The 24,114-nt window shown below is 41.6% G+C and overlaps 1 protein-coding gene across 1 annotated transcript in view; it reads left to right on the forward strand.

Moving 5' to 3' along the window:
- The window catches only part of LOC146785466 (period circadian protein homolog 2-like), a 484,700-nt gene that overhangs the window by 141,700 nt on the left and 318,886 nt on the right, over positions 1–24,114 (forward strand). Inside the window, exon 6 of the mRNA XM_085634530.1 lies at positions 8,170–8,221. Coding sequence (XP_085490656.1) covers positions 8,170–8,221 — 52 coding nt within the window. The remainder of the gene's footprint in view (positions 1–8,169; positions 8,222–24,114) is intronic.

Below are 24,114 nucleotides of genomic sequence, written 5' to 3' on the forward strand. Positions count from 1 at the left end.
AGGATATCTATTTAATTGGAGGATCATTGGATGAAGGAACTCAGTGTAATGTACCATCTGTATATTCGGAACGTGTTTACTAAGGATATGCTAATGTAAATTGATTCCTCCCCTGGTCTTAAAGTTAATCTTTCTGGTTGTTTTTATCGAATTGTGATTTTTATGTTTGTATAACTGAAGTGTGGGCTTGACTCAGTATGAGTGGTCTGTCTGAGTTTTGAGGGAGTGGAGGTTAGGGGTTTTAGATGTTCTTGGGGGTTTCCAGAGATCTCACTATTCAGTTATGTATATATTCTGGATATCTTTTTATTGCCTTTATTGTCTAATAAGGAAATATTTTTTCATGTGATTGATAACAATGAATGAATACAAAATATTAGCTCTTATGACAACAATTGTAGTATGAGATTCATGTGGATTTGTATTCTGTGGTTTGTACTGTGACTAGTTGCTTGATTTGATACATTATTCTATACTTTGTTTATATTTGATTACCTGTTAGGGTTTGCTCTGTTTGTATATGTATATGTAGTGACATCGTCAGTATACGAAAACTGAGAGCAGTGGATCTTTGCAGTACAAAGCCCATCTGGTCTGCAAGTATTAACCATTAATGGTTGTAATGTCTGGGCCAGGATCAGAGCTAAAAGTTTGTTATCAACATTCAGCAAAAACAACAGTCGTTAGGAGGAGCAATAAGTGGGTTCCGATTTTGCAAGGAGCAAAATCACCTCTTGCATCATCGAGTGAGGAAACGCAACTCTGTTCATTGCTTCATCATATACATTAAAAAGTCACGGCACAAGTATGTCCATGTAATCATTATAGAATTCTACCAGTTAACCATCACTTCCTGGTGTCTTACCATTGGCCAGGTCTACCGTCGATAATCTAATATCTTCAGGTGTTATGGGAGAGTTCAGCAACTGCTCAATTGCTCCCTCCACCCACGGCCGGGTGATCCTATCTAAGTTTACAACTATGTCAGGTTGTGTATATTGTGCTCAAGAAGACAAGAGATGCTTCTAATAGTCTTGGAATACCTAAAGAATATCGGCAGTGGATGTCTTGATGTCGCCTTATGCACTGTGTATGCTGGCTATATGTGTGTGTGTGTGTGTGTGGCCTATTTGTTCTCAGAACCCATGCTCATGTCCTGCTAGGTTGATCTCCTTCCCCAAAGGTGTGGATCCTGTTTTTATCAATATCAAACTTCGTGCTTCGCGATGTCGCAGTAGCCTTCTAGTGTATCCAGTAGCTATTACAAGGTTCTGAGGATATCTGAGGTTTTGGATATGCACATGCATTGTATATATGCTTCAAAAAGCATACACAATTACACCTGTCTTAGATACCGAACCATGATTACATTGAAGTAATCTAAAATACATCCCTGGACTTCAGATTTGAAAGCAGGGTTTCTCCACTCACTCCCCCCTCAGTCTCCACTCTCTGTGCGGCCACAGGGAGCACGGGACGCTCAGCTGTAATTTAATGGGAGAATGATCCGACCGTGTTCTGGGTAACATACGGGTATCTTGTTCCATGCCCATAATTGCGGCATTGCCAGCCAGTCAGTGCATGACCTCATATCAGGCACTGTAGAGTAGAAGGTGTAATCTGCCGTTTGGAGGTGCATGAATCAGTCATCTCATGTAATCTAAAGATTTTGCTAATGGTCTCGGCTGCCTGCGGCGCCAGTTGGTGAGTTACTGTTGAACGATCATGGCTCAGTGATAGCATCAAATTAAAGTTCTCAGCCCACACCACAGGGAGATTAGCATATTTATGATGTTAGCCATCACTTCATCAAAGGAGTCCAGGAGTCACTGTTTTGACCATATACTTTAAGGACGACAAAATGTGTGTCATTATATGTCCCATTACCAGTAGCCAAAAGCCCTGTGTGTCTGCTTGCCATCCCTGCAATGTGAAGGGTATACTTTTGAAGAGTAAGAAGAATATGATGCAAAATATCTATGTTGTCCCTAGGTGGATGCAAACATGTGACATGCTCCTAGTGGTTTGTGTCTCTTGTAAAAAAGTGATGTTTGCTCTGTTTCTGTCTATGTAAGATTGCACTTGGTGAGATATACTGGGGTTATGAAACCCACACACAGTTGATCTAATCAGTTTGAGTGATCATTGCAACCCTGTGTACCCTCTATGTCATTTCAGTCCATCCTCTAGATTTTATGACATGTATACCTGCATGATCTCATGATGCGTGTGTCATGATAATCATTCAGTAGGAAACACAACAGTATTCCCTCAGCCCGCTCCCCACCCTCTACCCATGCCAACCCCAATCGTCAGTGGAGTCCCTCCCTAAAGAAAAGAAAATTACAAAACCCATGAAGCAGTGTTCATTACCTTTGCTGGTGCACTAAACGCTTGAGGGGGCCAGAGAGCGCACATCCGGCCTGGTATCCTCGGGACTCCCATTACTATATGAGAATTTTTGACCATCTAACCCCTGGAAATTACTGATGCTATACCTCCCCTATATCAATAAAACATTAACTGTGCATGCAACAGTGCCATATGTGGGCCGGCATGAAAATCATCACTATTGCGGCAGACCCAGGTGGGACACAACCCAGCAAAGGGCTATGTAAACATTTATACCAAGGGAAACCAATTGAGGCAAGAGATTTAGTATAGTAATCACTACTTAACAATGTGTGACCAACATTATTGTGATGGATCATCAGTGTGTCACCCGTGCTATTTATTGTCTGTGCTAGGACATTGTTGTTTCCAGCATCGCTGAGCAATCGCCAGACCAGTTACGCTCAACTCCGCTTTCTCAGCGGGTACGTGGCAGGTTTACAAATAGCCTAGTGCCACCTCTGGTTGAATACGTAAGTGTATCTTACCAGAGAGTTCACTTTCAGATTGGTCGGGTGTAACACAGAGTATTTGATCGATCGTTTGTGCAATAGTTTTGTAACTTTGGGAAAAGATTGTTGCGCCTCCTGCCCAAAAAAGTGAAGCTGGAAAGAAGGCCACCTAAGAGCCTCCATGTTGCAAGTCTGGTCTGGACCTATGGAGAGGTAATATTGTGTCTCTATTCCTATAATTAAGTAAAAGTGCAATTATCGGTTCCAGATTTTGTCCTGGCTTCCGTCTGGGCACCAGGGATCTATGGAAGCGTTGCACAGTCAAGGCAGAAGAAAAAGCCTCCCTACCAAAGGAGATTAGCATTTGTTTCACAAAGGCTTCCGTGTTGTTCACTTGTTCCGATTTGGGTACCCCAATAATAAGCGCATTGTGTTTCCATGAGCGAGCTTAGAAGCCTTCATTTTTCAATGTCACAAGCTCAAGTTCTTTGGAGAGGGTGGCCACTTTGAGTGTGGCCATGCAAGGAATCCTCAACAGTTGAAATCCTGTTTTTCGCCTCCCCAGTCGCATGTCTTGCTTGTCCTTGCTCTCCTTGAAGTTGTAAATCCATATAGTGAGGTGGTATATCTTTGAGCCTATGGTTTTTAGACCCTCTTTCAGCTTCTTAAGAAACCCTGATACTTTTGACTCAGGATTGTGCGAGGGGCTGTTGTAAGTCTTCTCCTCGAGTAGGCTTTTTTTTGTTGAACTGGAGTCTCAATTGCCTCTGATGCATTTTTCCCATGGCCGTTCCGTAATCGGATCCGCAGCTTCCCCCGGGCACAGCACCCCTTTGATCAAGCAGAGAGCAATGGCACACAGTACAGCTCTATGTGGACCACCAACGTACTGTGACTTAATAGTACTCAGGGGAGCTTCCCCCTTGAGGGGAGGTGTCATGACTCCGCTCTTTGGCAGAGGCAGGTGACCACTTGGTCTTCATTGCCTGCTGATGTTGATAATTTCCAGCAATGCAAATGTATGTCTTTCGAGGGGGTTCTGTGGGCAATTGAGGCTCTCAGCTCAACTATTGTCAGTTACAGAGCAAATGGTGCTCTACCAGTCATCAATGTCCATGGCCTTATCACCGCAGTCCACCCAGGATGGTTGGTAGGTCTTCTCAAATAGTTTATCACCCAGATGATGTCCGCTTCGCTGAGCCACAGGTGTTTGGCAGTGTGTTGGATTGGAAGGGGGAGCAGCAACCTGAGTGCATCATCACACGTTCCCTCTGCATAGCTCGGCATGGCTGAGATGCCAGACTATGCGATGGACTGTGCTGCGATCCCCAACAGGCCAAAGAATAGGCCTTCCATCACCTGCACACTATTCTTCAAGGCCTAAGAGGCAGGGTCCGAGTTTCTGTGGTTGGTGGTTCCTTCCAGTCTATCCTCGAGAGGTGTTGGACCCGAATCTGCTGATGCAGTCCTTGATTTGTAGTGTTCCCCATGGGAAAAGTCGGAACACCTCGGCCTCATCCCGAATGTTCAGACATCGTAAGCATAACCATGCTTGCCTTAACCATGCATATGCGTGGATAAGGCAGTGCATGGTCTAGCTGCTGGCTGCTGCAGGGACAGAAGCAGGAAGACCTTGGCAGGAAGAGAGCCGCAGTGAAGTAATTGGGGCTGGGCTGGAGGGGTCGTTTTCTTGAGTTGGGGGTCTGGGGTAGTTTTCTGCGCTGGGGGTTGGGGTGGTTTTCTGGGCTGGGGGGTTGGATAGTTTTTTGGGTGGGGGTTTTCAGGGGTAGTTTTCTGGGCAGGGGGATGGGGGTTGTTTTCTGGCCTGGGGGCTTGGGTGGGATTCAGGGCTGGGGGGTCGGGTAGTTAACAGGGCTGGGGGAGGGTCAGGGGTAGTTTACAGGGCTGGGGGAGGGTCGTGGTAGTTTTTTTAAATTAGTGGTCAGGGTATTAGGCCTTAGGGCAGAGGAAGGGATTGGGGTAGTTTTAGGGACAGCGCAGTGGGTGAGAGGGGGATCGAGGTAGTGTTTGTTAAGGGTTAGGAACAGCATGTGGGGTGGGGGTTGTGGTATTTGGACTTCAGGGCGGGGAGTCAGGTAGGCAATTTGTATCTTAAGGCGGGGGAGGGGGTCGTGGCCTTAGCCACGCATACCCCTTCACCATTTATGCATTTACTACAAAATTGGGTTGTAAAGGAATGCGTGATTAAGACACGTTCATGGTTTAGGCTGCATGGTAGAGGCATGCGTGATTTAGCCATGAGTGTCTCTATCATACAACCGTTCCCCACCAGACACAGGCTCTTTATCTCTTGACCCTGCCCATCACTGGCTTAAGCACTCACCTGAGGCCCTTGGTGCAACAGCAGCTCCTGTGTTCACTTTGCCTGGTGGCGTAGTATCTCAGAGGGCCAGTACCTCTCTCCCGGCACTGCTGATCTGGTCTAACACACCTATGGGCCAAATCTTCCATGAGGTTGACATCATCCTCGACCTGTGAAAGACCAGGTACAGGGACGCGTAAAAAGGCAAGTAAAAAAAGGAACTGACATCAGTGCTCTTGGGTCGCACCTATATGCAGCTCCAGCCATCACTTCCTGGGTGGAGCAAGTTGAAAGCAGAGCCACACAATGCCATTCTCTGGCACACAGTGTCTGTCCATAATCAGTCTGGCACACACGGATATTCTAAAACTGAGGAATTTATGGTTAGAAGTACCTCAGAATTGGGGCTTTCAATGCAGGTTATAGATGCAGTAAGCCTTATTTGACTTGATAACTTTTAGTTTGCTGTTGATTTCTCTTAACTCTCACTGATTTTGATAATCGGATATATCCTCAACACCCCTTACCATAAATGACATATTCTAATATATCTGGAATAAAGTGTTTGCGTTTTATTGTTGGCTTTTATGGTGATCACTGTCAAAAAATGACTGGTTGAAAACCTTCTGCCTTGCTATCTGTCAAAGCGGTACAAAAGGGGGTGGTGATGGACGGAGCATCAGAACCAATCAAACACTCACACCCAGTCAACAGATCCGGGTTTGATCCATCACCGTTCTTTAGCCCACTCTGCCACCCCAGTTCAGACATGGCCATATGCAAATCAGTCTGACCCTGTGCCTCATGGGAACAGTCCAGCCCGAACTGCCAAGCCATGCCTTCCCTGGACCGGAAACAAGCTTCCTAGGACCGGTTTCTGGCATTTCAGCCGTCTTCAGCCAGGCTTGCTTGAATCCAGTGGCAAAGTGAGCAAGGGACTCACGTCTGAGCATACCCTGCCAACTTATGGCGAACAAAGCGGTACAAAAGGGGGTGGTGATGGACGGAGCATCAGAACCAATCAAACACTCACACCCAGTCAACAGATCCGGGTTTGATCCATCACCGTTCTTTAGCCCACTCTGCCACCCCAGTTCAGACATGGCCATATGCAAATCAGTCTGACCCTGTGCCTCATGGGAACAGTCCAGCCCGAACTGCCAAGCCATGCCTTCCCTGGACCGGAAACAAGCTTCCTAGGACCGGTTTCTGGCATTTCAGCCGTCTTCAGCCAGGCTTGCTTGAATCCAGTGGCAAAGTGAGCAAGGGACTCACGTCTGAGCATACCCTGCCAACTTATGGCGAACAAAGCGGTACAAAAGGGGGTGGTGATGGACGGAGCATCAGAACCAATCAAACACTCACACCCAGTCAACAGATCCGGGTTTGATCCATCACCGTTCTTTAGCCCACTCTGCCACCCCAGTTCAGACATGGCCATATGCAAATCAGTCTGACCCTGTGCCTCATGGGAACAGTCCAGCCCGAACTGCCAAGCCATGCCTTCCCTGGACCGGAAACAAGCTTCCTAGGACCGGTTTCTGGCATTTCAGCCGTCTTCAGCCAGGCTTGCTTGAATCCAGTGGCAAAGTGAGCAAGGGACTCACGTCTGAGCATACCCTGCCAACTTATGGCGAGTGGAAAGGGTATGCCCAGACGTGGGTCCCTTGCTCTCCATGCCACTGGAAATCAAGCAAGCCTGGCTGAAGACGGCTGAAATGCCAGAAACCGGTCCTAGGATGCTTGTTTCCAGTCCAGGGAGGACCTGGCTTGGCAATTCGGGCTGGACTGTTCCCATGAGGCACAGGGTCAAGACTGATTTGCATATGGCTGGGTTCAAACTGGAACGGCATGGTGAGCAAAAAAACGATGGATTTAGGCCCAGATCTCTGTACTGGGGTGAATGTATGACATTGTCTTGCATTCTGTCCATCAATTGTTGTTTTTGCATTTGTCACCCCGAGTGGAAAGGGTATGCCCAGACGTGGGTCCCTTGCTCTCCATGCCACTGGAAATCAAGCAAGCCTGGCTGAAGACGGCTGAAATGCCAGAAACCGGTCCTAGGATGCTTGTTTCCAGTCCAGGGAGGACCTGGCTTGGCAATTCGGGCTGGACTGTTCCCATGAGGCACAGGGTCAAGACTGATTTGCATATGGCTGGGTTCAAACTGGAACGGCATGGTGAGCAAAAAAACGATGGATTTAGGCCCAGATCTCTGTACTGGGGTGAATGTATGACATTGTCTTGCATTCTGTCCATCAATTGTTGTTTTTGCATTTGTCACCCCGAGTGGAAAGGGTATGCCCAGACGTGGGTCCCTTGCTCTCCATGCCACTGGAAATCAAGCAAGCCTGGCTGAAGACGGCTGAAATGCCAGAAACCGGTCCTAGGATGCTTGTTTCCAGTCCAGGGAGGACCTGGCTTGGCAATTCGGGCTGGACTGTTCCCATGAGGCACAGGGTCAAGACTGATTTGCATATGGCTGGGTTCAAACTGGAACGGCATGGTGAGCAAAAAAACGATGGATTTAGGCCCAGATCTCTGTACTGGGGTGAATGTATGACATTGTCTTGCATTCTGTCCATCAATTGTTGTTTTTGCATTTGCTATCTGTCAAAGCTCATTGTTGTGTGAAATCATCTATATGAGATGCATAGTGTTGTGGAGAGGAGGATGTTGTGGGAAATGGTAGCTATTAGATTTTGACAGTACACAGTAACTATAGGTAACCTGATTACAAACCACTCAAAACTGGTGGGCTAAAGAAGTTGGAAATTAAGTGAAATAATGCTGGTGCTAAAAATGTATTGTGTTTGGTCTATGGAATAGACATCTCCTCGTTAATCATGCTTCTCAAATGAAGAACCAACTAAGGAGGAGAGTTATGATGCAGAAGGGGTAGGCAGAAGTAGTGAGAGTCTACTGGAAGAAGCTTGTTTACTTATTTGCAATAGAATGAGATCCTGATTATTGACTTGCACTTTTTTAAATGTCCCTCTTTAGATGTGGCCACCCAAGACTGCATGGAGGAGACATCTTTTTTCTGTCGCATCAGGTAAGGACCACGGTTTGCTTGGAGTGATTGTGCTATGTATTTATATTTGAATGACCTGTTCTCAGTTTATGTTACATTGAAGATGCATTTTTGATATGGAATGACAATGTGATGCAGCCAGAACCTTTGTTGTATACATGTTTATAATCATTTCAAGATTGAGTAAGATGTTTGTGATCCTTGCGAGTGAGCATCTGCTATACCCAACACTTAAATGTGTTGTCTGATAAATTGCTTTTCCTACTAGTTACTGAAGAAATTGTCCAATTTAGAGACTTTATTTCTCTGAAAATTGCATGATGAAGTTTTTTCTGCTGCTTTGTAATCCCTATCAATTTTGTTTTTGTGTCAGGTACACTGTCACAAATGTGACGGATATCCCAACCTGCTTATTACAAGTGCATTATATCCTTATTCACTTGCAATAAGGCGAATTTGATGTCCATCATGTTTGTGATGAAGTACCTGTCTGGCAAACGCTATTTCTGGTGGTAAGGCCCTGATATGCTAATACCCAATCACAAACCAGGATGTACATGTATATGAATGGCTTGTGAATGGTTATGTAATTTGCAAACCGACATGTGCACTAATAGGTTTCATCACAAATTGTTCATTTTCAGGGAGCCACAAAATTATCTGCCTAATGAATTTTAACTAGGCTAGTCACAAATTGCAACCCACAGTGATTAGATGTAGGTGGAGGCATCCAAGGGACAGCAGACCCCCTTCCCACCCCTTACTTTTGCATTACCATACTGGAAAACGTTTTTGGAGCAACTCATGTCCTCTAATGCAGAGGTCTTCAAACTTTTGGATGCCGTGACGCCCCTGTCAAAAATTCCTAGGTAAGGACCCCCTCCTGACAAACATCTCTAGAACTTGGTACTCCGCATCATCGACAATCATAAATGCCCCCAGTTCGCACGCAAATCATTTTTACGGTAGTAAAATATTTTTAAACATTGTTTAACAAGTTCAAGGTTTGTCGGTGACTGGTCACAGGCTAACTACACAGAAATCAACAGTGAAAACAGTCCGCTAGACCACAAAACAGGCCAGCAAGCAGCCAATAAAAAGCCCACACACTTACCTGCCTGGCCACCCCTTTGGGCACTGCCAGACTGCCCTATAAGCATACTGGAATTATGAGGCACCGTAAGGACCAAATTATCCCAGTTTCAAACTTGTAAAGGCCGAGCTGTATAGGTGTTTTGCAAGGTATGGGAGACTGCATGCATTTGTGCGTGCTGCAGACAATAGTTGTGGTCATAGCACCGAAATTAACAGTAAAAACAGCCCACCAGATCATAAAACAGGCGAACAAGCAGCAAAAAAAAAAAAAAAAAGGCCCACACACTGATCTGACTGACCATCCCTTTGGGCACTGCCAGCCTGCCCTAAAGGCAGGGCTACTGGAATTATGAGACAGGGGAGGACCAAATTATGCAGCAGGGTCGATTAAATTGTGTGGTAAGAAAATGTAAATATTGCTATGTGGTCCTTTATGAAAGACCTTCCACTCCGCAGTGTTGCTACATTTGGAGCTCACCAGGCCCTGGCCGAGAGCAGCAGGGGTTCCTTAAAACCTGGGCGGTCTTATGCAGAGCTAAGCAGTTTCCCCACACCTCTTTCCTCCCACTTCCTCCCTTCTATCCTTCTCCCCTTTCTCAACCCCGGAGCCCTCTCTCCCTTTGCAGGCCATTTTATTTCACCCCTTTTTACAACTTCTGAACTCTCCACATTCAACCTCTCAATTCACCTTTAATCACCCCTCGACGTTCTGTCTTTTCAATCCCATCATCTCTAATATTCTCTCTCATTTATCTCATGGCCTCCCTTTGCCCCGTCTCCTCTCACAACCCTCAGCACTTCTTATTCACCTCAAGTCTTTCCCTTGAAATTTCTGTTTCATCTATTTGTATCTTATATTTATCCCGTCCCCCCATTCATCATTCACATCCCTCCATTGTTCGTCTACACCTTCTTGAACCAACGTCCATCTTACCTGTCACCTCAGCACCACCTCCACAACTCCCTTTATTCCCCTATTGCTGCTCTACCTCACCCATGTCGCATCAAATTCTCTATTTACTTCACAGATCACCTCTCAGCTATCTTAGCTCATCCTTTAATAGTAGCCCTCCTCTCTGCCTTCATCTTTCTCTCACCTCTTCTCTTGTGTTTCCTCACTTCCTTCACCACTTCACATTTCTCATCATCCCTGACCTCTCAAATCAAATTCTCTGACTCCCTCACCTCTCTCGGCTGTCTTCTTTCCTCCCATCTCCTCTCCCCCTCATCTCTCCTCACCTCTCACATCCTCCACTCTCACCCCTCCCACTCTTCCATGTCTTTCACCTTGCCTCTCCTCACTTCCCTCACTTCATCCACCCCTTTTCTCCAGTCCCCTCTTACACCCACATCCCACCTCTCGCCACTAGCTCCACACCTCTCTCCTTGACATCCAATCGGCCTCCCATACCCCCATCTCCCATCTTTGTCAGTTAAAGTATGTCTAGCCCTGTCTCTCAATATCTAATATTCACACACAGGCAGTCCAGGCTTTTCCCTTTCACCCCTTCAGTGTTATGTCCCCCCGCTCCCACCAAGCACATTGCCCTTCTGTCAGCTGCATGATGGCAGTGCCATTTCTAAAGGGAAAAGAGCACCTGCAGCCAGCACCATTGCCCCAACCCTGTCTCAGCAAGAAAGTAAAAGGCATAGCCCCTGAGAGCTTTGGAATGAGTACACACGACATGTGACGTCTCTGGTTCGATTCTCCTTATTTCATGTGTTGAATACTCAATGATAATAACATATGATTGAGTTTCGAATGGCTAGTTTTGTCTTACAAATCCCTTTTTGTTGGGAAGATTGTTCTTTCCGGTGGTGCGGGTGGAAATGTGAGTGCCTCCCTAGGGGACTTTAAAGCAGAGTTGAAAGTGTCACATTGAAAAGCATGTGGGGCAACTTTGCAATAAAAGTCGAATAACAGACATCAGTAAGTGAAACTTCTGCTATTTACCAAATGTAACTGGCTTGGTAGATGTCACTAGGACAGTGCACAATGGGGTTTTAAGGTCTGTACGCAGTAGTCTGGGACAACTGAGCTGACTGGAGTAATTGCTAACAGTAAGTGCCCTGCATGCACTCTCACAGGGAAGCAAGCATAGAGAGAATTGTGAGCTACACGTGGATTTCCATTTGCACATAGTGCATTTACCTCTGAGATCTGGTCCTTGGATTTTGTTAAGAATTACTAGTTTTGTCTTTAAAAAACACATTTTAATTTAAAAAGGCCCAGGATAGTCAGTGTGGGCTTTCCTCAAGTCAGCTGGACAAACAGAGGTCGGAGAACGGCACAGCGAGGGCAGACCAGAGGAATCCCAAAAACAGCAGTGGGGAAAGGGTGGGCGTGAAAATAAAGGAGGGTTTTAGATTCCAGTTCCAGGCAGAAGTGTGACTGGGAATGCACGACCCCCTTTTTGTGACTCCACGGCCCCCCTGGGGGTCGCGCCCCACAGATTGATGACCCCTGCTCTAAAAACAAAAATAAAAAAGTTCCCGCGTTAGAGGACATCCATGAAAGCAGGCAGGGATGCTGTGGACCACTCCCTGCTTCTTCTAAGGCCAGCAAACAGGATTCAAGACATGGAAGCTGACCCCTTTGTGAATCAGTTACTACTCCCAACTCAGAGGTCGGTAATTGATCAGTAGTTTATCTTTTGTTTTGTTACTGATGACACCAAAGCATGCGAGATGCAACTCTATGCTTGTTTGTTTACTTTTGGTATTTCAAAAAAGTTACATCTGCAGAAACAACCTATATGCATCCCCGCCTACCCTGTCACAAACTAGTTGCCACATCTAAGGCCACTATAAGCAGCCCCCATGCAGAGCTGAAAATGGCAAAGACTTCCTGGAAGACACATTTGCACTGCACCATCCGAAGTGTGAACAATACTCCTACAATGGGTGCAAAAGGAATGCATATGCAAAACATGTGCAGGACTAACAGCTAAAAATACCTGCATATGCTCCGGCACTTAAAGGACAAAAATCAGAATTCCAGTGGGTGCACAACATAGACTCACCCCACTTTTGCCCCCCACAGCAATAGCACAGTGTTTGATGGGCTCATTTTCTGACTGTAATATGTGGTAATGTATATATTTATTTAATGTATTTTGTTATTTAATGTGTATATTACTTTAAGGTGTTAGGTCATATTTAGAACGCAGATGTTTGGTGTGTTCTAATGTATTGTAACTATTGGTTCATTGTATGTTCTGTTGCTGTGGCTGAATGTCGTGGGTCCTTCTTATGGAATAAACGCAACTTTCTTCAAATTCATCTTTCTTGGATTTATTTATAAAATTCCATACTACATTTTATGGCGACGATCTTCTTAATTGTTTGGACCCACCGACGCTTGTTCCTGTTTATATTTTGCCATTTCAAGCCACAAAAAGGATTTCAAGGAAAAGGAGAACTTTGGAAAAGGAGTTTAAAAGAAATTTTAAAGAGGTGTTTTACTTTAGCAACCATTTCAACTATTTATTCATCAAGCAACTCTTCGAGGCATTGTGGTAAAGTACATTTTACATCCAGTTACATGTACGATTGCCAACTGCTGACCTGTTTGCTTTTGAATCTGCCGCATTTCTTAAAGTTCTGCTCGTACTGTGTTCGGATGCGCTGAAGAGCTATTTTATCTGTGCTGACGTTTGAATGATTGCCAGAGCTTCAGAACTCTCGCGCTTCACACAGTCTTTGAATTCAACTGTGAAAGCTTGTCTTCGACGTCAGCACGCCACCTAATGCTTCTGAAACAAGCTCTACTCGCTGTAAATAGAGCATGTATAGCACGTTTGGCGGCCATCTTAATACTTTGGGATAAAAATCTTGCTGGACACCATTTTCACGACGTTTTCATCGGAGTTAACGCGAGTAACAGTACTTCACCACTGCTTCAAGGAAATGGTGTTTGTGTCTTCAAGAATTTTGCACATCTTCTCCTAGTAATATTTATTTTCTTAGTAATATTTTATATTTTCTACGTTTGGAATTGTGGTGGTGATTTATGTTATGGCTTCTGTCAACAATGTCATGCAACCACCCCATATCTTGAAGTAGCAGGTAAACCTTTAACACCTTGGCACAAATGGTTTAGGGTCTTTGAGAATTATTTGGAGGCCATTGATGCCACTAAATATTCACCTTCAAGAAGAAGAGCGTTATTATTCAACCATTTAGGTAGTACTGGATAAGAGATTTTTGATAACTTAACAGTTTTTCCCGCTCCCAGAGGAAATGAAACTTGGGATGTTTTTAAGGAAGCTTTAGCATGCATCGGCAAGCAGTATGTTGATGAACCTTCTGTCATGATTGAAAGACACAAGTTCTTTAAACGTAAACAGACTGCTGAAGAGTCTATAGAGGATTATTTGGCAGTATTACTTGTTTTATCATCAAAATGTGTATTTGAAAATTATTTAGATACTGCTTTATGTGATCAATTAATTTTTAATTGCTTCAATAAGTAGATTCAAGAACGTATATTGACTTGTTAAAATCCATCACTGGATGAGGTTATGGATATAGCTATAAGTATTGAACGTTCAGTTGTTTCATCTAAAATTTTGACTGAATCTTCCACTACTATTTCTTCTGAAAATTTAAAAGCACCACAAATTTGCGCAGTATCTAACAGTAATGATTCTGATGTCAATTTGGTTTCACATAGAAATCTACCAAAGAAAACTAAAGTAAAGAAAGTAGGAGGCGTATGTTATAGGTGTGGCTCAAGATTTCACATGAGCAATTATCCTAATTGTCCTGCACTAGGGAAAAGATGAAAATATTGCAAGAAAACTGGGCATTACTACACTGTATGCAATTCTAGCAAAACAAAATTTAAAGTTAGTCAATTGGATGTGGAAAATGACATTATGACAGAAGCAATTAGTAATGTCTTGTCTGTTGAAGTTAATGCTGTAAGTGACTGTGAAAAGAGATGTTAAGGTCCAATTTGTGATGTTCTAATTGGTAAAATCAACCTTGACATTATGGCCGATTCTGGGTCTCCCATAACCATTCTGGCTGAAAACACATTCAAAAAGTTTTGGTCAGAGAAATTATTGAAATCTACCACTATAAATCCCAAAGCTTTCGGGGAATATGATATAATCATGAAGGGTTATTTTGATGACAGCATTTTGTTTAAAGGAAGAAATATTTTCACTAAAATGTATGTCGCAGTTAATGGTCGTGACATACTTGGGTGGCAAGATCAAGCCAAATTAGGAATTATACTCAGACCGGGACATGCTGAACCAGATACTCTTGGTGAAATGCCTGTGTTAAATGTACATGTGAAATTAGTACACATGAAGGTATTGTACAGAACTTGTTTTCTAAATTTCCAGAAGTTTTTTCTAAAAAGGTTGGTATGGTTAAGGATTTCCAACATACCATTAAATTGAAGGGCAATGCTACTCAAGTAATACAAAAAGTAAGACCTGTTCCTCTTTCTGTTAGAGAAGACCTCAAAAAACTTTTGGATTATATGTGTTTACAAGATATTATCAAACAAGTAGATTCTTCAGAATGGGGTTCGGCTGCCGTCGTTGCACACAAGAGTTCTGGCGATATACGCCTGTGTGCAGATTTGAGGGTTCTCAATAGAAATATTTTGGTAGACTATCATCCCCTGCCCAGAATTCACGAGAAATTAGGAGGTAGTAAATTCTTTTCAATAATTGATTTACGCTTGGCGTATCATCAAATTCCATTATCTGAAGAATCTCAACCCCTTACTACATTTGTGACACCTTTTGGTGTATATATGTATAAGCTGATGCCATTTGGATTAGCATCCACTGCCAGTGTTTTTCAAAGGCTGATGTATAAGTTGTTTGGAGAGCAAAAAGGCATACAAGCGTTCCAGGATGGTATTCTGATTCATACTAAAAATTTAGACCAACATATAATTTTGCTAGAGAAAGTGTTAAGTAAATTGAGTAATCAGGCCATGACTATCAATTTTGACAAATGCAACTTCGTTTCTCAAGAGGTTAATTATTTGGGTCATAATATCTCTATAGAGGGTATCAAACCTAAGTTTTCATTATTGAGTAGTATTAATGATGCACCCATGCCTATTCATAAAGATTCACTTAGAGCTTTTTTGGGTTTAAGTGAATATTACACAAGATTTATACAAGGATATGCTGTCCAACCTTTAAGAAATTTGTTAAAGAAAAATGTCAAGTATGTCTGCTCTGATGATTGTCAGAGTGCTTTTGTTCTAGTTAAAAAATTAATTACAACTGCTCCAGCTAGTAAATCATTCACCCATGGTGAAAAGTGTATTATAACAGTAGATGCGAGTTCCAAAGGGCTTGGTGCCAGATCGTTATTGGTCAGGAAGGTACAGTGGCGTTCGCATCACGCACCCTTAGTGATGCAGAAAGAAACTACAGTACTATTGAGCGTGAAGCACTTGCGTGTTCATGGGCTTCTGAAAAGTTTAGGATGTAGATTTGGGGAATGAAATTTGAATTGCATACTGATCACAAACCTTTAATATACATGTTAGGAGACAGTTGTTCTAATACGGCTTCTTCTTGGCTCATTAGGCTATTAGCAAGATTACAAGAATTTAATTTTGATATAAGTATATTCCAGGGGGTAAAAATGTAAAAGCGGATTGTTTGTCACGTTTACCTATTGAGAGTGAGTGTGTTAACAGTTATAATGAAACGGACTTGGAATATGTTTTTACAATCAATGATATAAATGAACAATTCAAAATTTCAGAGAAAGAGTGGTTTGAAAGTTATGAAAGAGATGAATACATGATTCAAGTGAAAACGTTTCTAATGGAAGGATGGCCATGTGATAGAAGCATGTCAACAGATGTTAGAATATTCTCACAAGTAGCTTGGGAGTTATCTGTAGTTAATGGCATTTTAGTTAGGCAGGATTTGTTTGTTCCACCAGTAAATCAGGGACCAAAGATTATATCTTTAGCTCATGATGGACATTTGGGGATTACAGCAACAACAAAGAAAATTAAGGAAATCTCTTGGTGGCCTGGTATTGATGGCCAAGTTAAAAGATTTGTAGAAACGTATTCTGAATGTCTTTTTTCTGACAAACCTTGGACGTCTAGTACAGTTCCTTTATGTCCTGTGAGTTGGCCTAATAATGCATAGGAGAAAATTGGTCTTGATTACGCAGGTCCATTCAATATTGTTAAGGGTGACAAAAAGTTTCTTATAGTTGCTATTGACTATTTCTCTAAGTGGTTATACTTTTCCTTTGTCAAAAGTGCGGATTCAGCTGCTGTGGTTTCATTTTTGAAACATTTATTTTATATTGAAGGAAAGGTGAAAGAAATTGTTACAGACAATGGGTCTCATTTTATATTTGAAGAGTTTTCGAAATTTTTGGGTAAACATGATGTCAAGCATATTCTAGCACCTTTGTATATTCCAGCTTTAAACGGTCTTGTAGAAAGGGCTAATCGTTTGATAAAAGAAGGTGTTCAGACAGCAGTTGCTAACAATCTTGACATTGCTGAATATCTACATTTCAAAGTTTGGAATTATAGCATCACTCCACAGAGTACTACTAATGTTGCTCCTTTTGTTTTATTAAGAGGGAGAAAACCGATTTCAGCACTCAGTCCTACATGGTTATTGAGTAAGGTAGAAGTATCTCATAATATTGATTTAAGAAGAGTGCGTGAACATGTGAAAGAAAAGCAAGATGCTTACAAACGTTTTTATGACAGAAGAATGCATGTGAAGGAAGGTATTCTTAATGTGGTTGACTGGGTTTTAATAAAGAAACCCATAAGAATTAGTAAAGGATTGTCAAAATTTTCAGACCAGTAAAAGGTTTTGAAAATAGCTAGGATGTCTGTTTTACTACAGAATAAAGGATGGTGGAATAGAAATGCTTTAGTTAAGGTGACTAGTGAACAAGCGAGAATAATTTTACAAAGAGTGGCTTCTTCACAGGAGAAGGAAAGAAGTGATTGGTTTGATTTTGATACCTTGACTAATTCAACCAGCAATGAAAATTTGCGAACTAGAGTTGCTAGTTCCTCTTGCAATGACTTGGATAGAGGTGACAGTAATTCCAATATGAATCATTCTGCACATGCTAATAATACTAATAAAAATCATTCTACACATGCCAATTTCACCTCTAATGGTGAATGTGGCAACTTGGTAAGGTGCAGTTCAAGAGTAAGATCAGCTCCTGTTCATGCAAGAGATTATGTGTATTATTAATTCAATTTTTGTTTTTTTTGTTTTTTTGTATTTGTTTTATCAAAGGAAAGGGGGTGTAATATGTGGTAATGTATATATTTATTTAATGTATTTAGTTATTTAATGTGTATTACTTTAAGGTGTTAGGTCATATTTAGAACGTAGATGTTTGGTGTGTTCTAATGTATTGTAACTATTGGCTCATTGTATGTTCTGTTGATGTGGCTGAAGGTCGTGGGTCCTTCTTATGGAATATATGCAACTTTCTTCAAATTCATCTTTCTTGGATTTATTTATCAAATTCCATTCTACACTGACCAATGTTCATTCTTTGAAATCGGCACCTTCAGTGACTCTGTACTTTCAACACATCTGACTTCGGTCCTTGAGGTTAGCAATAATATAGACGGATGCACTCAATCACTCACAGTCTGGCAAGAGCTGACCCAAAAACAATTAGTGGAGGTGTACCACATTAATACTAATTTCCCAGGCAAGCATAGGATAGTTGGAAGTTTCCAGCAGGCCACCTGTTGCTATAATATTGAAAACACTTGTCTAAATATATCCAACTTTATTTTTAAATAAAAATAGTTAAATATATAACTTATTCTGGCATAAATATATCTAAGAGACCTGCAATGTGGGAACGTGGGGCAGACGTTGCTTAGAAAAGGCCACTGCAGAAACCCGCACACATATTGAACACAAAAAAAAGTTCCAATAAAAAATATGCAGTTACGTCACATTCCAAGAGTACAGCACCAACCACAAAACTATCCAGGGGAGAAATATAATTTCTATTATGCCAGCAGTAATTTAATATGGCAAACTAGGGAACATGATGTATTCTGGCAAGGACAACTGCTAGTCTAAGGCTCGTTATTATCATAATAGCAATTAGGAAAATAAGTCAGTCAAAATAAAATGCTGATGTAAACTGCGGCTGCCCTTAAAAAAGAAAGATTACCAATTTATGGAATAAAGGTAGTGCTCATAACTTCAGCACAAACCTAGAAGGCCAGGCTACATTAGGTACCTCGTGGCCTTAATTTGCAACAAGGTGCTCATTAAAACCGTATATTGAAAGGATGTGAATAACGAAAGGTAATTGTACCTGAAAATGCAATAAAAATAGTTTTTGCAAAAAAAAAAAAAACATTTAAAATTATTATTTTTTTTTTTTAAATATTGAAAGGATGTGAAATGTTTGCTTCAATATCATCCTATTGGAGTTGATATTAGAATATCTGCACCCAACTGGACAATACTTTTTTCAACAATATTTAGAACACAATATTTGTGTCACATGATGTTCCTGTGTACGATATTTTGATGTACAACCGTTAGTTGTTTTCAGTAGAAACAACTCAATATTTTGTCTGTGTATTTTTAAGATTTTTGTAAATAAGGACCTGGCAGTTTATGCAGTCTGAGACCTGAAGTAAAAACCCTTTTGCCATTGCAAACCTTGTAATTCACAAACTACAGAGTTTGCAACTGCAAAAGGGCTTTTGTATAATCTACAAAAGCCCATTTAGCAGTTTGAAAAGTCTTTCTGACTAGAAGAGGTTTGTTATCAATATAGTTTTGTATAGGCAGGTTTGTAATTATTGTTTGTATGTTGTTGTCTATTCATACTATTGTTTATGATTTCAAGTTGTATCATGATACTTTTATTATAATATTGGCATGTTTATTGCCTCTTTTATTTCACATGTCTAATTTCCTCTATTACAATTGGGTTTATTTTCTTTTTACTAACACGTTCGATTAATTAGTTCATACTCTCCAATTTTCTAGAATTCTTAATTCTATCCAGGGTTTTGTATCAGTTTAGCTTGATTCCGCTTTTCTATTTGAATGTTTGAATAGTCTTCCCTAACCTATATAAATCACGTTACTAATACGTGGTAGACTATTTGTCCATAGTCCTGTTTCTATGATTCTTACTTGCACATGCCACATTTCAGAAGCCTTCCTGGTCTACTCTTATTTTTACCATTACGTTTAAAACTCCATGCATGCGCAAAAGCGGTTATTCCCGCTCTCCGGGATACCGAGATCCCACTCCCGTTAGCCTCCTTGGATTACGAGATGCTAATGATCGGTAAGCTACTACTAGAACCTTCATTTTGCTATACTTGATTCACTTGATCCCAGTAGTATTAATTTTCGCTGTCTCGTTTTCTTCAGAGACTTCAAACTTCGCTCATTTGGCAGGCTGTCTTTATTAAGCCCACATCGGTATCTTGTTCGCGAGCCAGCCACTCACCGTACTTTCGTTACATTACACAGGCACTTTTCTTTTATTCTCATCACTTTCACCTTTTCACAACAGGTTTACACAATTATATATAGTTCCTCACTAACTTTATCAAACTGACAAGTGGTACACTTGGCATGCCCGTATAGCTTTTTTGAATGTCTCTCGGGTGTTTATTTTTAAATTATGGATCACTTTGCCTTTACTTTTTCTCCCCTGGTTTTTTTCTCTAAACTCTTTTTCAATAACATTGAACTTTATATCAAACCTGTTACACCCAGACCTCTGACTTCCCGTCTGCTCTCTTGCTTGCAAGGTTACATGAATGTTAAAAGATTGAAGCATTATTTTGTTGACGGTTTAATATCTTCTTGATACTCATAGCAATTATTGATGTTGTAGATTCCCCTGATTAAGTGCCTATCTCGCCCGAAATGCATTGGGAAAGGAAACAATCATTGTCATCTGATTTATATTATTGAGAAAAGCATCACCATCTACATTTGAAAAAATTCTGCTATGGACTGAATAAAAGCAGACTTTTGAATATCGCCTTTGTTTGAAATGTTTTGAAAAAACAAAAAACATTGTAAATTAATGATGTAAAAACAATAAATCAGAGATCACTTGTTTGAATTAGTTATAACTTTGTTTTAGGATTCTGTCACTTATATTGTACACTTTGGATTAAGTGACACCACAAGTAGTGCACTTTGAGTTCCTGGACACTCATCCGGGCTTTTTATGGTTACACTTGGTGCCATCAGTGACATCTGCACATGTGCTTGCTGTGACCCACTCTTCTACAGTAATAGAACTAGGGGCCACATGTGCAAAGCAATTTTCCAGTCGTGAATGGGCCGAAGCGCAGGATCGGCCCGTTTGCGACCAGGAAAATGCTTTTGGGAATGTACTAAGTCCAAATTGCAATTCGGTAACATGCTGCCAAATCGCAATTTGCGATGTGTGATTCAGTATTTGGAAGAGTTGGGTTTAGTGTGACCCTTCCTATACCGAATTGCATTGGAATGTATGAATGTTTTGTGACCAAAATGCAGTCGGAAATAATTCGCACTTTGGGCCGGATGTACATGGACTAGGAATAGGGATTTCCAAATACCAATTCCATCTGATTTGCTATTTGGAAGTTGCTATTCCTTATGTATGAAACGTTTTGACTAATATGAATAAAAACAACAAAAATTTGACTAATCTCCTGAAGAGAAAATACATTTTTGAAACTTCACTAAAATTCTCTTTATTGACTGAACATCAAATGCAAATAGGGATGTCTATTTTAAGTGAAACTCCATTCTAATACGGTGGCAAAGATTAATCGACTTAAGAAGGTGTGGAATCACCAGGTTTTCTCAGTAAGTTTTAAGGTGACGTTAACAGTAGACATTTTGAAAAAAGATTTTTGCACTCCCAACACCACTGACAACCAGGTGCTCCTTTTTAGATCAGCACTATCAGTGGGTATAAGCACACCGCAATCGGACCCATCACATCTGCCCGCCATATTTCAATGGTGCAACGACCTGCCTTAGTTTGGCTCCTTCATACAGAACTGCTTTGATCTAGTCAAACTGGTGCCTTGTCTCTCCACTTTAGCCAACATCATATGCCAGATATTCCAAGGCCCTGCCTTGTTTTCTGATTTATTCAATTCTTACAGTCCCCCAACAAAGAAACCTGAACTCTCACTACATTGATAATTACATTTATGCTGACAATTCTTAGGTCTAGAACTTCCAGAATGTGTCCCGTGCCTCTACCAGGTTCATCACTGAATGCAAAAAAAGGATGTGTGACAGTCGGAAAGACCGACTGCCACGCATCTGACAGGCTCCTTGAGCCTGCCGATGTGGCGGAGGGGCTTGTAGTCCCTACTATGGTGGCAGTGCCTACTAGGGACCACCACAGGGATTACGGTGTCCCTTTCTGCCCGCCTGTTCATGGCGGATAACCGGCCATGGATAGGCAGGCAGAAAGCGACTTTGGGGTCCCATAGCGGGCTTCCCTTCCCCCCTGGCCCTAAGCTGTGGGCACTGGCGGGCACCTATGGTGCCCCCCTGTATATCCCTGCACCATATGGGAGGCACAACATGATGCCTACCACGTAGTGCAGGGATATGTAAAGTGCCCCATTTTTGCATTCTGGTGGGTGCTGCAGCCTGCAGCACCTGCCTCCATGCAAAAATCAGGCATTGCAACCACCACGGTGGCGGTCGAATTGTAATGACTGTGTCGGGACCGCCAACAGCCTGTCAGGCAGTCCTGATTCCCGATAGGGTGGCGGGCAGACTCCGCCTGCCATCCTTATCGAGCCATTAGTGTTTCCAAATCAGGAAATTCAGGTTCTAAACTTGAAATATTCTTTGCAAAGCTTTCTATGTCCTTACTCTTGTCAGGTATGTATGTGCAACAGTGAGTTAATTGAAGCATTTGGCAGACTCCGCCCTTTTTGGCAAGCAAAATGTCTATTGCAAGATGGTCTTTTTAAAACCATCGATCATATAGCTATTAGTTCTTTATTTATCACAAGCAAAGCTCCGGATGTGCTAGTTGCCATTTTGTTGACAACTGTTGACAATTTTCTAATCTTTTCACCATTTAAGATGACACCTATAGGTTGAATGACTGCTCCAAATATGTATCCAGTTTCTGTTTCTGTACTGAATTTCTGCCTATGTGTGGGTGTTGATGTCAGTGCATCTATTGTTTTTACATGATAATTTTTTGCAATTAGTATGCCTAAATAGCAGATCCCTTCCCAGTCAGCCGGCAATAGAAAGTAAGAATTCTGTCCACAAATGTAATAAACCCCTGGAATAACATTCTTGTTTTCCTGCACGATTTGCCAAGATCCACCAGTCAATTTGTAAGTGTGTTCACAACTGCTAATCCCTACATGTCTTGGTCTTTTAGGTGTTTGTCTTTTATATAACGTACATTTTCCCTTTATGTTAGCTGTCAAGTCTCAGTTTAGGGTAAAACATCTTCCTTCTAAATTAATTTTCTCCTTTCCTCCAAACGTTCTCTAGAACATCACTCTTTTTGTCAGCAGCATGTGTCATGTTTGTGTATCTTTCTTCCAAAGCCATTATGTAAGCCTTCTCTATAGGTCGCATTAAACAGGTTAAATTGTCTTTATAAGCCTTTCCACTATCTATGGGTCTATGAGGAAATAAATAGTACCAGGTTGTATTCATTTCCTTTGCTTGTGAGTGTAATTTCATGCTTTCTATTGATGGTTCACTGGAAAGTATTAGATCATGATTAGAACAAAAATACTCAAAATGTCCTCTTGTATAAACTAATGATAATAGGATACTGCAACAAGTAGCATAAGATGAAGGCATATGGTAATAGGTTACTTCTTCTGATACTGATGTAGGTAAGTGTGCACATACATAGTAGTCTTTTGTGTTCATGGAATTAGTGTATTCCTTTATTAATCAGGAATAGACATTAGTAGAACAGTCATTTTTCTTGTAGCCTACAAGGAGTAACTATAAGGGTCTTCCCAAGTGTTGTAATTGTGCGAGTTAGCAATGTTCTTTACTCTAAGCTCTGATTCTGGCACTAGATAAAATCCAATCATTATTATTGTTATTACGAAAATTGAATCAATAATATATTTATATTTATTGCTAATGCAATACAGTCTCCGAGTCAGTTCAAATCCCCAAGTTCTGATAGCTTGTAGTGAAGTTTGGTAAGTGGCTTCTTCAGTACAGTAGTTTTCTTTTTTTGTTTGTTTGTTTTTCTTTTCTTCAATTCTTCAATTCAGACAATCCTTAACTCTACTCCATGTTCTTCTAAAATGTTGTCCCTATTCTTCTGTAATCTGTTGAAAATGAAGAAGTCAACCTCTAACTAGGGTTTTGATGTACCCAGACTAGTCAGGAGCATAGGCTTGTGCTCACCCTTACTACTTGGCTGACAGGCTAAAGAATTAGAGTGGGTGCCCTTGGGCTGTGACCTGGTGTGGAATAAGTCATGCTTCCTGTTCTTGTAATTTTCATACTACTTCCCACTCTCAGCAAGTCTCTGCCTATATGGAAAAGGCTGTGTATGCTTATATAATTTAAAGACTCCCAAAGCACCAACTCCTCTTCAAGCAATATATTCCTTGAATATGGCATTTTCAATACACAACACTTCTGGGCGGCATCAACCTTCCATCCATGGAGATAAAGATGACATCTTGCTGCTACTGCATCTGCAGAGGCCGTGGCTGAAGCTCTGAAAATCATCAAACATTAGATCCGATAAAAGCTTCACTTGGATCTCCCTTCTACCACAAAGGTGCGAGAGATCTCCATCGTGAATGC

This window comes from Triturus cristatus, chromosome 11, assembly GCF_964204655.1.
Source record: "Triturus cristatus chromosome 11, aTriCri1.1, whole genome shotgun sequence".
Taxonomy (NCBI): Eukaryota; Metazoa; Chordata; class Amphibia; order Caudata; family Salamandridae; genus Triturus; species Triturus cristatus.